General features: G+C 37.1%; 1 protein-coding gene and 1 pseudogene across 4 annotated transcripts in view; one reads left to right on the top strand and one right to left on the bottom strand.

Annotated features, from left to right (window-relative positions):
* Nucleotides 1–1,783: 1,783 nt before the first annotated feature.
* Nucleotides 1,784–15,364, bottom strand: part of FAM149B1 (family with sequence similarity 149 member B1) — a 58,081-nt gene continuing 44,500 nt past the window's right edge. For 2 of the 4 annotated variants that reach the window (XM_023527893.1, XM_023527894.1), the window contains exons 8-12: nucleotides 8,389–8,513; nucleotides 6,681–6,787; nucleotides 3,837–4,061; nucleotides 2,286–2,409; nucleotides 1,784–2,057 (exon numbers count right to left, since the gene is read on the bottom strand). In XM_023527893.1, coding sequence (XP_023383661.1) covers nucleotides 1,923–2,057; nucleotides 2,286–2,409; nucleotides 3,837–4,061; nucleotides 6,681–6,787; nucleotides 8,389–8,513 — 716 coding nt within the window. In that variant the 3' untranslated portion in view covers nucleotides 1,784–1,922. The remainder of the gene's footprint in view (nucleotides 2,058–2,285; nucleotides 2,410–3,836; nucleotides 4,062–6,680; nucleotides 6,788–8,388; nucleotides 8,514–15,364) is intronic. The other 2 variants (XR_002779193.1, XM_023527895.1) reach the window with 2 other exon arrangements.
* LOC111736603 lies at nucleotides 5,084–5,205 on the top strand (annotated as a pseudogene).

Here is a 15,364-nt window from a genome sequence, read left to right as displayed (position 1 = left end):
GACTCCCGTTTTAGATGAGAACACCAAGGCGCAGAGTACTAGTCTGGCAGTGCCAAGCCCAGGACTCAGCTCTAGTACTCTTAGCTATAATGACTACTAGCTCATCTCCCTTTTCATGACAGCAAATTGAGAGAGAAATGGCTATGGTAAGACATTTTTACTTTTGTTATAAACTGAAAAAGAAGAAACTTTGAAATATTTTCATGTGTTCACTTTTACTCAGGCAATCAAAAAATAATTATTCGATATAGAATCTAGCTATAGAATATCAAACACTGCTTAACAAATGTCCTAGATCAAATTAAGAGAAGACAAATTTAATAAAGGTTTTCAAACTTTCTACGGTTCACACTGAGTAAGACTCAAATGGTCACATTTTCTCTTTTTTTGACCATGTTTTGGGTGAATCTCACCCTAAATCAAGCCTCTTGAGGTCTGGAACCCGTGAATGTGGCTTTATTTGGAAATAGTATCTATGCAGTTGCAATCAAGTTAAGATGAAGTTATACTGGATTAGGGTGGGTCCTAAATTCAATGACTGGTATCTCTGTAAGAGGGAAATTTGGACACAAACTTTGCTAAGGCCATGTGAAGATAGAAGCCAAAATGGGAGTGATGCAGCTGCAAGCCAGGGAATACCAAGGATTGCTGGCAATCACCAGAAGCTAGGAAGAGGCAAGAAAAGATTCTTCCCTAGAGTCTGCAGAGGGAACATGGCTGTCTCCTAGCACCTTGATTCTGGACTTCTAGCCTCTGGAACAAAGAATAATTTTCTATTGTTTCAAGCCACTTAGTGGTAATTTGTTACGCCAGCCCTAGGAAACTAATATAGTATGCCATTCATTAATTCGTGCTATTCTAGTAGGGGAAAAATTGAGTGGTGCTTTAGGCTGTAACATTTCAAGGGTTATGAGTTGAGATAAGCGGGCTGCAAACACCACCATCCTGAAAATTTATATAGGTTGTGCAGCCCCTGATTCCTGGGCACTGGGTTTAGCCCCAGTCACTTCTCCAGGCTCTCCAAGCCCTTTTGCCACAAAGCAAATGAGGTGGGGCTGAGCTCATGGCCTACAATTGGGCAAAGTCAATTGCATGAGCTCCAGTCTCCTAACCAGGTGTTTCCTATCTTGCTTAGACGTAAAGGGGCTGGTAAATGTACCAAAAAAAAAGAAAAAGTCTTAGATTGATCATCTGCCAACCCACTTTATAATCTGACACCACTATTGGTATAACTCCATGAGAGCAGCATTAGAGAATGAAGTTATGCTGACCTGATATGCACTGGGGTTTTTGCTTATTCTCAGAAATATCTAAATTTTTAGAATTGTAATTTATGTATTATTATTATTATTTTTGCTTATTCTCAGAAATATCTAAATTGTTTAGAATTTGTAATTTATGTATAAGACATTTTGTATGTTAGGTGCCGCTGAGTCAGTTCTGACTCCTGGTGACCCTGTGAATGAGTGATGTCCACAATGTCCTGTCCTCAGTAGCCCTCCTCGGCCTCTGTGGACTCATGCCTATTGCTTTTATTATGGAGTCAATTCATCTCATATTTTATCTTTCTCTTTTCCTGCTTTCAATTTTTCCCAGCATTACTGTCTTTTCCAAAGACCCTTGCCTTCTCATGTGCCCAAAGTAGGACAGCTTTCGTGTTGTCATTTTTGCCTCCAGTGATGTTTCAGGATTAATTTGCATTTTACCTTATTCTTTCTACAAGTTAAAAGAACTAGGGGCAGAGACTAGTTAGAATTTCAACAAAACGTACTTACAACATTACTATTATTTTCAGAACCTCAACTTTTATTCTCAGAATTGATTAACCACTATGTAAAGTCTTAAGTCTACCAAACTATTTTTTTTTTTCCTCCCTCACCTTCCCCCCGACCCCTGAATGTCAAGATCATAGAGGAAATAGGTCACTCTACCAAAAATGACTGAGTTGTGTTGGGCCTGGAGAAAAAGTCAGGTAAAAGGAGCTTCTCCTGGGGCTGCTGATGGTTAAGGTCATCCACCACTGCACTTCGAGCTCGATTGGTATCGCCATGGCTTTTCTGTGAAGGGGATAAAATTACAGAAACGGTTAAAACAATTTGTAGTGGGATCTGTGCATGTCCTACATCTACCCCAGCAGGTATGGTAACTGCAGGCTAAGCACCCCCAATTCCATTGTCAAAAATAGAATTCTGTATGTACTTTTAACAAAATATAAATTAAGACCAGAGCATAGATCCTACAGAATTACTGTCCATGAAGTTTTATAAGCACAAGGAAAGACATACCATTTGCCTTTGTGATCCCACAGTGCTCAAGTGTTCCATTTCAGCTGTGCCAATAGGTGGCAGCAGATTATTTCGACTCAGGGGCATTGGTGAAGGAGAAGAGAGTGAGTCGGCCGCCACTGGGCTGCAGGTCCCATCAGAGAACAAGACACAAAAACAAAGTTATAACGATACAAGCAAACTGATTAGAATCAAATAAATGACAATAGAGGAGTTTAATGTCACACACAGAAAGCTTTAAGCTAATTTTTAAAAGAGCTCTCAAAAGATTTTGGAAAATTAAGAGTTTGGGGTTTTTTCAGAGTATTTTATGATTTTTGTTGAAAGTTCATCCTGGACACACAGCAGGAATTGGCCTTTCACAGAGAACTGGAATAAAGCAGTTTTCCCCATCTGGTATTGCACTTCTCTACCAAAAATGGATTTGTAATTTCATATCTAATGGAATTCTCTACTGTTCTAGGCATTCTGGTTGTCCATTTCACTAATAACTATAATTCCCAGGTAAAGTTCCTAAACTTTCATTTTCTTCCATGGACTTTGGAGCAGTTTGCAGTATGACTCATACCCAAGACAGTAATTGAAACTGAAAGATACTTTCATGTCCCAGAAGAAAACAAAGCAACTTATTTTTCTACTTTGAAAAATAAACTGTCAGAAGAGATGAGATTAATTACACATCAAGACCATTTATCCTCTAAACGAATGAATCTATAAGCCATATTAGTATAGATGTAGCTACATCAGCATTATAAAATAGTGAACCCTGGTGTTCTGACAAAGATTTTTGGTGGTTTTGGACATCTTAGTCTATTGGGATAAATTATAACAAATTGAAAAATGAAAATCAAGAAATAACATGTTGGGAGAGAAGTATAGTGATATGTACTTAATATAGAAGCTGAATTCAAAAGAGTCATGGCGTTATTATCTCATACCCTTGGTCATAGTGTTAGAAATCAACCATCCTAAGATGTTTTGTGAATCAACTAATAAAATAATTTTATTTAAAAAATTGACTTCTAGGTATTTTTTTGCACATAGTATGGAAGATACTATGTTTAATGTTATTTCCTAAGAAGTGCTAAGGGAATATATATATTCTCTTAGTATAAAGCAACTACTTCTCTGACATTTTCATTGTCAATGGAATAAGCATTTCCCAATGGTAGAGAAAAATATTAAAGGAGAATTAACTACTATTTTGGGATGCATTTCACTGAGCATGTTCCTACTAAGAAAAATGTTTAATAAAATACATACATCTTTTTTTCCTTTGGTAAGTGTGACTGAAGTATTCTAGCCAACGTTTTATTTATAGAAATAGAAATCTTTAGTTAAATCAACAGAAAGACCCAGTACCTGAATTTAATTCAAGTTTAAACTCATTTTTTTCTGTAGTGGATTTAAACCAGTCTTTAATCTATCATAAAAATAAGCAATGATTAGTTTATAGGTATATATTTCGATCTTATATTTAAATTTGTTCTCTATGTAAAAGTCTTCATTAGTTTTACAACAGCTTCCAGAAGTTCTGCTTTTGAAACCTACACTCGGGATCCTCTGAGGATTTCTTCCACAGGTCTTGGTGTTCCAGCGCGTGAATGGCTTGTACTGATGGGATGAAGGGTTCGTGGTGGGGGGTTGCGTCTCCTGGTGGACTGCACTGTATATGACAGAGATGATGTACAAAGGTCCAGGGCTCGATTTGCCCAATTTCGGGTTGAAAGGATGGTACTGGACCCGGGCCTCATAAGTAGCTTGTCATCAATATCTCTAGTGGCCAAATCAGAAACCCACAGTGAAATCAAGGTTTCTCTATACCAGAGACAAGACTCAAAAGAGTAAAAAGCCTTAGACTATAAAATACATTCGAGGTAGAAAACAAAAGTAAAAATCCATTCAATCAGTAACTTAGTTTCTAAAAATTATGTAATCTGACTTAGGTATGAGAACGTGTTCTTAAAGACCACTTCACGCATACACATAATTTGCTAGAATGGGGATTTAGGAAACCAAGTCCCTTATTCACCTGCCATCACAGTCACTTCAGTTACCAGTGAAGGCTAACCTGAAGGGTACCTCCTCCAAAATATTTCCCAAAAGTTTACCTCAGGGACTGAGATTCCTACCATATTTGAGGCATTCTTTTGTGCTGAAGGAATGTCACCAGAAAAACAACACAATGGTAAATATTGCTGCTTGGGAGTAATGTGGTACCAATGTGGCTCCCACTGTGGAGATTAAAATGCTGAGCTATTTGAAGCCTGCAAGGGTAGGAGTGTGGGTCCCTCGGAAAGCTGGGAGCAGGCAAAGGGTCCAGAGCCTTGGGCTGTCCAAGGTAGAAGGACCACAGTAGATCCTCATTTGCATAAGCAACTGAAATAGAACACTTTGGTGTAAGTACTCTGATAAAATACCTTGTCCAAATAGTTTAGCAGCTTAAATTCGGCCTTACAGATTCAGGAGTTTTGTTTTTTAGGCAGATGAGAGGACGTTTGGCTCTACTGTAAGGCACCTAAGAGGCAGCACTTGCACATTGAAATGGGAAAGTGAAAGAATAAAGCTCTGTCATGTGTTATTTGGTTTTCAGCAAGTTCTTCAACCTTTCAGGACACATTACTGTCCTCTAGTGCAAAATATTCCTCAGTGTTTGGTGGACTTTGAAGGGAAAGTGCTCATCTGGAAATAGGACTAAGCCTTGAGCATTACAAGAGATCTTTTTGGTTTCCAGCCTCCCTATCCATTCAGTTATGTATTTTCTTTACATACTATACTTTCTAATTACAGAAGGTTTAGTCTACGGCCATGCCACCCTGAACATGCTCGATCCCATCTGATCTCAGAAGCTAAGCAGGGTCGGGCCAGGTTAGTACTTGGATGGGAGACCACCTAGGAAGACCTACAGGTGCTCTAGGCGTAAAAAAATTAAAAAAAAAAAAATAAACATAAGGGATTGTAAACTGATAAGGGCCTTGCAGTCGGTGAGGTCAACAAAGGGTTGCCTCGCCTAAACAAAAAAGGGGAAAAAAAATAATTACAGAAGATTTAGGCCTTAGCTACTCTTTGCCAACATTATTTTGTCCTCCAGCTACTCATTCATAATTCTAGATTCAATTACCACCTCTAGCTAAGTGACTTCTAGATCAACTGCCAAATCTGACCCATATTTCCCACAAGATGCCCCATCACTGTAAACCCAACACACCCCAAACGAAACTCATCTTCCCCTCTCCCAAACAAGCTTCCCTTGAGTGTGAAATCTCCAAGGTAACTGATTCTTTTCTTTTTATAGAATTTGATTTCTTTTACAATATCTCCAGATATATTTAATTTGCTACAACTTGAGTGTAGACCCTTAGCAGCGTATGCTTGAACTCCTGCATTAGATTCCTTACTTTCAGTTCCTCCTGCTGCAATCCAGTCTCTGTTCTGCTGTGAAATCTATCTTTCAAATTCCTGATTTAAATATATGTGCTTCCCAACTGAAACTCATACATTGCTGGTGGGAGTATAAAATGGTGCAATTACTTGGGAAAATTGTATGGCATTTTCACTTCTAGATATTGACCCAAGAAAATGAGACCATAGGTCTACAAAATAGATCCGTGCAAGAATATATTTAGTGCCTTTCTGCATAACTAACTGCCCCTATCTAGAAACAGCCCAAGTATTCATTAATAGAAGAATGGATAAACAAATTGTATATTCTTAGAATAGAATGCTACTTGGCAATAAAAGAGAAGGTAACATGCAACAACATGAATGGATCTCAAAAACATGACATTCAATACCCTCCACAGTCTGGTCCCAACCTTCATCAATTTCATAGTCTCTTCTTTTTCCCTAATCATACCATGGCCTAATTTAATTCTAGAAGATTGTCAATAATCTTTGGTCAGAAGCATTAAAGTTCTGACCTATCTCCTATCCTATTATAGCAAAAATGGTTTTTCTCTTTTACATATTTTGTGTTTTCCCATCTCCAAACCTTTTCCCACACCATTTCTCCTACCTAGAATAAATAGCCTTTCTGCTCTTCTCTGCTTATGCAAACTCTCATCTTTCAAGGGCAAGTTCAAAATCTATACTTACCCAGCAAAATGCCTCCCTTCTTTGGGGCTGCCATAGCACTCACTCTGGGTGCCATCCACTTAGCATTCAGTCAGCTAAAATGCCCTGTATGGTTAGGTCTCTTTCTACCTGTGTGTGTCTTCTCTTTCTAGTTATATTATTGGCTCCTTGAACTTGAAGACCATTTCCCTTAGATGCTTTTACTTTCTAGGTGTCTGACTGCTTGTTCGCTATTCAATATGTGCATGTTGATTGACTGACTGTCCTATTCTCAGTGATCTACGTAAACTCTATAGTCTTTTACAATTTTATACTTCTTACAGGAGTTTGTCCATTAGGGAGAGATTTCTTGGCTGTAGAGGCATCCCATGAACCAAGAGACCATTCACATTTGGCTGATGACCACTTGCTGCTTGACAGAGACTCATCTATATGTTAAAAGAAGACGTTACTCATTGGTTGGTGAAGATACCTGCTTAGTTGTCCAACTTTGCCAAAAGTTATTTCCAAATTAGGTCATTTATACATTTTTCTCATATGCCTTAACTTTTGTAATATCTTGGCCAATAGTCCAGCTGGGGCCCTAAGTTCACTGTCAAGATGACAGGGTCATAGTCCTTTCCTCTCTATTCCTAAGTGACAGCAGGTGGGGTAAGCCTGATCAATCTAGATGAAAGCACTTAACAGCCACTGTCACAGAGGAGAGAGGACCTTTATTATTTTTGTTACTTACATTACATTATAAAAGAAAACCTAAAAAGGAAAAACAAATATGGAACAAAAATGGAAAAATAAGGGTAAGCTCTAACAATCTCACGTAGTCCTCCACTCTATAGAAACTAATCCTTTCTCCACTACCGCTGGAGTAGTCAGCTCTCACTGATAACCTAAATTCTGAAGACTTATTAGAAGGTGTTAATCTTATTTGTTCAAATGTTAGCAAGATTTACTCTTACTTGGACTGACATCACCACCTCAGTGTCCTGTTTCTTTTTTCTCTCAAGCCTTCAGTTTGGCCGTCTCCTTTGCCATGCATTTTCCTCCTACTTTCTCTGAAGAATGTTTGGATTAACACTTCTTCTTTTTATTATTAAAAATCAAAGCCATTTAACTGTTTGGGACTTAGTTTTCTTAAACCATAGCCAAACCAGTTCAACGTGTAGAAGTATTTTATTACAACCAAAGGAACATTAGTTCACCTGGTTCATCCTTTAATGCAATATGGTATGGGCCTTATTTTAAATAGCTCATTTATAAGTCCAGCTGCACAATATCTGGCCACTATATTAACAAAGCAAATACTAGATCTGGTAGTAAAATCCAGGGTTGATAAGTATGGTCTAAGGATTAGAGTCCTTTTTCTCTCTTTTTTTCTCTCCCCACTACCCTCCAACTCTTTTGTCACAAATAACACTGGGAAATTAACATGTAGGAACTGGCACTACATAAGTCATTACACTGAGAAGAGACCAGGCAGGCTCATCAACCTGTAAGAAATGGCCATCTTTATGCTTGTTCATAGACTTAATTAAGACTCTTTCTCCTCTCTCTGGTTTGCCTTTTACACCTGGGTTATGAGTGCTGAACCTCCATAAGGCAAAAAAGTCAACAGATTCAAATATTTAAAAAACAAAGACTAGGTAAGCAGAGGTAAGAGAAAAAGGAAGGAGTCAAAAAGAAAGTCAAAGGGCAGAATGTTAAGGCCATAAAAAATCTGAGAATTGGTCCCTCTTTTCATTATATCCTTCATTCCAGAACAGAGTTAGGCTCACCACACAGTTGATTCTAGATTGCACAGCTTATAGATGCCTTTTCAAAAGAGCTGACTGAAAATAACCATAATTTGCTATTAATTTTTTAAACTGAAATTTGTCAACACGTAGAGTCCCTAGATTATCGTGATAAACATGTAACTTTACTGAAAAAAAATTGAGTCATAAATAATACAACTAAGGCAAATAACTCTGAGCAAACTTCCTCTGGCAAAAATAGTCCTAGGTTCTTCAGTATATTCCCCTGTGGGGCTTACCGGATTCGAGGTGATGGACAGCACCTTAGACTGTGGCACTCGAGGTAAGACCAAAGGTTGTGGTTCACTCAGCACACAGGGGCTTTGTGAAGCTGATCTGGTGATTGCAATATTACTCTCATCATCTGAGCAAAGGAATAGAATCTATTATCCATGGATATCTTCAGACCCACAGTATTGTGAAAAAAAAAAATCTCCCCTCAGATCTCGTGGTCTCAAGCTAGGCTTCACTCATATTAGCAGCCCAATTTCATACAGCATGCATGATTCAAAAACGAACAAGCAAACAAAATACCTCAAACCAAGAATTTCGTTTAAAGCGGGCTGGCAATGCCTATTGGTACCTGGCAGAAGGAAAAGCAAAGATATCTAGAGCAAAGCTTGTGCAACAAAGTATTTGCACTTGATAGATATGTTCTACATATGTATTGTCCAAAATAGTGGCCTCTAGCCACATGTGGCTACAGAGCACTTAAAATTTGGTTTGCTTGAGGAACAGAATGTTAAATTTAATAGCCACACGTGACTAGTAACTACTACAATGAACAATGTAGTCCTAGGGGAACCTTCAGATTGTTAATCTAGGCTTCAAAGAATTTCCACATAAAGTTACAAGATTAAAACCCACTGTTAAAAATCACATGATCCAAGAGGAAACAAAATACCTTGAGAAAGAGCAAGCAGAAATACATAATCAGGTCAGCAAAGACTTCCGAAATTGGAATGATCAGGTTCGAAATGTAAAACAAATGAAGCAATTAAAAATATAAGTAAAGAGTAAGACATAAAAATACCCAAGTAGATTTGTAAAAGAAGAAAACTACAAAAGAACTAAAATTACTAAAAAACTCAGCAGAGAGTTAATAATGTTAGATCCTTCTGAAGACAGACTTAGTGAACTAGAAGAAAAAGATCTAAGGAATTCATCCTGAATTCATTCCAGAGGAAAGGAGGTGGGAAATATGTACACTAAAAAGGGTGAATTTTGCTGTATGTAAATTATACCTTAATTTTTAAAATGGTGAAATAAAACCACAATGAAACACCCTTTTATACATTGACAAAAAAATGATCAGTAGCTATTGATGAGATTGTGAGCACAGGAACTCGTGTACTGTTAGTGGATATATAGAACTGGTACAATCACTTTGGGCAATTGGGGATTATCTAGCGTAGTTGAAGACGCATTTCTCTATGAGCCAGCAACTCCACATGATGGTGTATGCCCTAGAGGAACTCTTGCACATGTGTACCAGAAGACTGCTCAAGAATGTTCATAGCTTCATTAATCATAATCAAAATATTGGATTTTGGCATTTCCAAAAACCTGGGATTTTAGCACTTCTCACCATCAATTTTGGCTCCCAAACTGAATTCAAGATGTGGAACCATGTTTTTGAGAAGAACTAATATGAACTCTCAGTTGTCATTGTTTCTAAATCACTTCATCTTCTTGTTTATTACTGCTTCATTCAGAGAAGGTGTACCTTTTCTTGACAAAAATGTCTAGTGAAGTTTGTTTTCCCATTAGCAAATTAGAGTTAAAGATAATTTTTAAATATTATTCCATAATTTGGATTTTAAAACTGGTCTGATTAAAAGTTAAAAGAGTTGTTAAAAAAGTTATAAAATAAATTATTACATTCAGTTTTATAAACTACTCAGTTACAGTTGACAAACCTTAAAATACCACAAGTTGTCATGTGGTGTTTTAAAAAATCTTATTGTAGCAAGATATACATGAAATTTACTATTTTAACCATTTTAAAGTATACTGTTGAGTGGCATTAAGTACATGCATGGTGTTGTGCAACCTTCACCACTATCTATTCCATAACTTTCACCACCCCAGTGGGAAACCTTATGCCTGTTACCACCATCTGTGTTTTCAACAGTAGCTTGTGTTTTCTTGTTGTATAGAACACTGTTGTAAGAATGTATCACATTCTACTGGAGGGATACTTGGGCAGTTTCCAGTTTATGTCTTCCAGCAGTGTAGTTATGCATCTTCTTATATATGTCTTTGGTGAACATACATACTAAGTATATAAGAGTGCACATGGATATATCCACTCATTTATATATTGTTTATGGCAGTTTTCAAGGGCAGAGTTGAGTAATTGTAACAGAGACTGGATGGCTGGCAAAGACTAAAGTATTTACTACTTGGCTCTTTATGTACAAAATTTGCTGACCCCTGTTTTAGGGAATTTCAATCAGCCCACTAAACCAGTTAGAGATCCTGCAGCTCCATTTCAAGATCAGTGTCTTTGTTTTAAGACTTTAATTCTAAAAATCACAGCGACAATGAAATGACGTAAATTATATATGCACAGAAAAATAAGCTGAAAGCATATTAATTCACAGCCCAACATTGGTAAATTGTGATAGGCAAAATCAATGTTTTCTCTGATATCTCAGTGGCTGATACTGAAAACTAAAGGAGTTCCTTTATCTCCAGCATTTATTACTAAGTTTGACTGTGGACTTTATCACCTGTTCTGTCTCCAAAAAATTAACCTCACTTAATATAAACCAGTTAGTTTTTAAAAGGATATTAGTTCTGTTCTCCAATACCAGCTTAAGAAGAGAACTTACATATATACAAAAGAGTGGCTTTAAAAAAGAAACCACAGTATCAACTGGCCGATGTGTGAAGCAACTATGGAAAATGTAGAGCAACTGGAATTCTCATAAAATACTGGTGAGAGTATAAATAGGTGCAGCCACTTCGGAAAAATTTATGGCAGTATTCACTGACATCGGAATAGCATATCCTATGACCCAGCAATGCTGCTCTTCTGTATCCAGTACATATGTTTACCAAAAGACACATACAAGAATGTTCATAACTGCACTGTATGTAGGCAAACAAACTGGAAACTACCCAAATGTTTATCTACAGTAAAATGTGATATACAATTGAAAACTATAACAATGAAAATAAACTCTTGTTACAAGCAAAACTTGAATTTAACGATATTGAGTTTAAAAGCCAGGTGAAGGGCACATACTATACAAATGTGTTTTTACAAAGTTTTAAAACAGGTACAATTACTCTGTGGTGTTATGTCAGAAAAGGGTTATTCTTAGGGAAGTAGTTTAGTAACGGAAAGAAAGCATGAGAAGGACTTCTAAAGTGTTGGTAATGTTCCGTCATACAAATGTTTCTAAAATAAGCTTACTTGATATAAACTTATTCTGTGATTTTCTATATAGATATACTTTAATAAAAAGTTTAAAAATTTTGCTGGACTTCTGCTTACAGCCAAGATGGAATAACAGACTGACTTTACTCTCCTGCTTCAAACAATAAATCCATGAGACTGGAAATCGGGTCATGAAAGATCAGATCATGAGATGGTAAACCAATGAGGCTAGCCCTACGATTGCCTCGAAAGAGTTTCCAAGACGTGACACAAAGAGGGAGAACAGAGGTAGACCCTGGTGGACTCCCTGATTTGAGAGTCCAGAGAGACCAAGAGAGCTAGGGTTCATAGGACAGTACCAGAGAGGAGGAAAGTGAACAGAAAGAGAACCCAGGATATCTGCAGAGGATAGGGTGTTACTTTAGTACTCAAAAGAGTACTGATCAGTGCATGTGTGAGAAAAAATACCTGAGGCTAGGAAAGACAACCAACTGAAAGAATTAGAGGGAACAGTGCCTGCTGCTTATACAAGATCAGAAAAATTCCCTGCTCCCACCAGCCATACTAGAAAAACTCATAATTCATGGGTAATTGGACAGAGTACTTGGGAAGATCTTGCTTTAGTAGCTGGGGAATAATTAGCTCTATAGTGAGCATTGCTCCAGACCTGCCTAACGAATCATAAAAGCAAGACCAGAAAGGACAGAACTTATTTCAAGTAACTGCATCCCAGAAAAAGACCAGGAAAATTTATACAAATAAAAAAATTCAACCCCCAATAGGATAAAATTCACAATTTCTAGCACCCAAAGATTACCAGGCAGGAAAACACAACTCAGAATGAGGAGAATGTCAATCATTGAAACCAACCCAGATGTTGATTCCACATTTTTCAAAAAATTAACAACATGGGAGATATTAACATCACTCATATTTCATAGAAAACAATGTCTGAGTAGAAAAATACACTGCACGAGCTTAACAGTAGATTCAACATTGCAGAAGAAAAGATTAATGAACTTGAAGGCACAATAATAGAAACTATCCAAAATGAAATATATGGGGGCGGGGGGGGGGGTGGGAAATGTATCTGAGGGATCAGTGATCAAATGGATTAAATATGAGTAACTAGAGTCCTGAGGGATGTGGGGGGACAAAATATCTGAAGAAATAATGGCTGAAAACTTTCCAAACAAAACATAAATGCATAGATCTAAATAGTTCAACAAACTCCAAGCAGAAGTAACATGAAGAAAATCATATTGAGGCACATCATAATCAGATTGCTCAAAAGCAGTAATAAAGAGAAAATCTTAAAAGCCACCAAAGAAAAAAAGACATGTACACAGGAACAAAGAAAAGGATGACATCAGATATCATGTCACAATGCAAGTGAGAAGAGAGTGGACAACATCTTTCAAGTACTGAGAGAAAAACTGTCCACCTAGAATTCCGTACCCTGAAAAATTGTCTTGGAAAAAAAAAAGCAAAATAAAGACATTTTCATATCTACAAAAGAAAGAATTCATCATCAACAAACTCACATATAATAAATGTTAGAAGACGTCTTTCAGATTGGAAGAATTAAAAAAAAATTAATGAGAAAAAATCTACATAACATAAAATTTGCCACTTTAAACCATTTCATAATATACAACTAAGTGGTTTTTAAAAATTATATTCACAGTGTTGTGCAACAACCACCACTATTTAATTCAGAAAATTTCCCTCATTCCAAAAAATCCCATAGTTCCCAATTCCCCTCTTCCTCCATCCCCTGGCAACCACTAAACTACTTTCTGTCTCTATAGATCTTCCTGTTCCGGACATTTCATCTTAATGGAATCATAAGATCATATAATACACGGCCCTTTGTGTCTGGCTACTTTCTCTTAGCATAATATTTTCAAGGTTCATTTATGTCATAGCATGAATCATTACTTAACTCTTTTTATGGATGAATAATATTCCATTACATGGTCTATTAGTTACTCAGGCTGCCATAACAAAATACCACAGACTGGACAGCTTAACAGAAATTCATTTTCTCACAGTTATGTAGCCTAGGAGTCTAAGATCAAGGTGCTTTCAGGGTTGATTTGTGGCGAGAACTCTCTTCCTGGCTTGCAGGCAGCTGCCTTTTCACTGTGTCCTTGCGTGATCTCTTTTCTGTGTATCCACAGAGAAAGAGAGCTCTAATGTCTTTTCCTCTTCGTATGAGGATACCAACCCTATAGGATTAGGGCCCCATCCTTATGACCTCATTTTACCTTAATTACCACCCTAAAGGCCCTATCTCCAAACACACTCACATTGAAGGTTAAAGGCTTCAACATATGAGTTTTGAGGGGGACACATGGATATACCAAATTTTCTTTATCCATTCATCAGTTGGTGGATATTTGGGTTGGTTCCACTTTCTGATTATTAAGAATAATGCTGCTATAAACATTCATGCACAGTCTTTTTTGTGGATATATGTCTTCAATTCTTTTGGTTATATACCTTTGAGTGGAATTGCTGGGTCATATGGTAATTTTATATTTAACCTTTTGAGGAACTGCCAAACTTTCCAGTACAGCAATACCTGTACTACTTTATATTCCCACTAGCAATGTATGAAGGTTCCATATCTCCACATCCTTACTGTCCTTAAAACACACACACACACACACACACACACACACACACACACACACACTGCCATCTTAGCAGGTATGAAGTGGTATCTCACTGTGGTTTAGGTTTTGATTTGCATTTCTCTAACGAATAATGATGTTGTTATAAATGATATTTTCATTTACTTATTAGTCATTTGTATAGCTTTGGAGAAACATCTATTCAAGTTATTTGCCCATTTTTTAACTGAGTTGTTTGTCCTTTTGTTGAGTTGTAGTTCTTTATGTATTGTGGATACTAAATTCTTATGTGGTATATGATTTGCACATATTTTCTTCAATTCTGTAGGTGCTTTTTTTTACTTTATGATAATGTCCTTGATACACAAAGATTATTATTATTTTTCCTCATTCCTTCTCATGACTTCATTTATTTATTTATTTTGTATGGTGACACTGGTTAACAAAATCCAATAAGTTTCAGATGTACACTTTAACAGTAGGCATATATATATTTACACTGTGTGTTCACCTCCCATAGTTACTTTTTTTTTTTGTCACCACATATTTCACCCCCTTTACCTCATCTACCTTCCCCCTACCCCCACACCCTACCCTCCGGTAACTACTAGTCTATCGTCCATGTACATGAGTCTCTGTTTGTCCTGTTCCTTTGTTGCTTTTAGGTTTATATCCCACATATGTGATATCATGCGATTTTCAACTTTCTCTATCTGCCTTATTTCGCTTAGCATGATTATCTCGAGGTCCATCCATGTTGTCGCAAATGGCAGTATTTCATCTCTTTTTATGGCCAAGTAATATTCCATTGTATATATGTACCACAGCTTCCTTAGCCAATCATCTATTGTAGGACACTTTGGTTGCTTCCATGTTCCGGCCACTGTGAATAATGGTGCTATGAACATGGTGTGCAAATATCATTTTGGATATGGGTTTTCAAATCTTTGGGGTAGAGGGATTGCTGGATCATATGATAGGTCAATTCTTAGTTTTTGAGGAACCTCCATACTATTTTCCTTAGTGGCTGTACCAATTTGTAGTCCCACCAGCAGTGTATGAGGGTTCTTTTTTCTCTGCATCTTCTCCAACCTTTGTTATTACTTGTCCTGTTGATTATAGCTATCCTAACAGGTGTGAGATGGTATCTCATTGTGGTTTTGATTTGCATTTCCCTAATAGCTAGCG

This window comes from Pteropus vampyrus, unplaced genomic scaffold, assembly GCF_000151845.1.
Source record: "Pteropus vampyrus isolate Shadow unplaced genomic scaffold, Pvam_2.0 Scaffold20, whole genome shotgun sequence".
NCBI lineage: Eukaryota > Metazoa > Chordata > Mammalia > Chiroptera > Pteropodidae > Pteropus > Pteropus vampyrus.
This window is presented reverse-complemented; position numbering and strand designations above follow the sequence as displayed.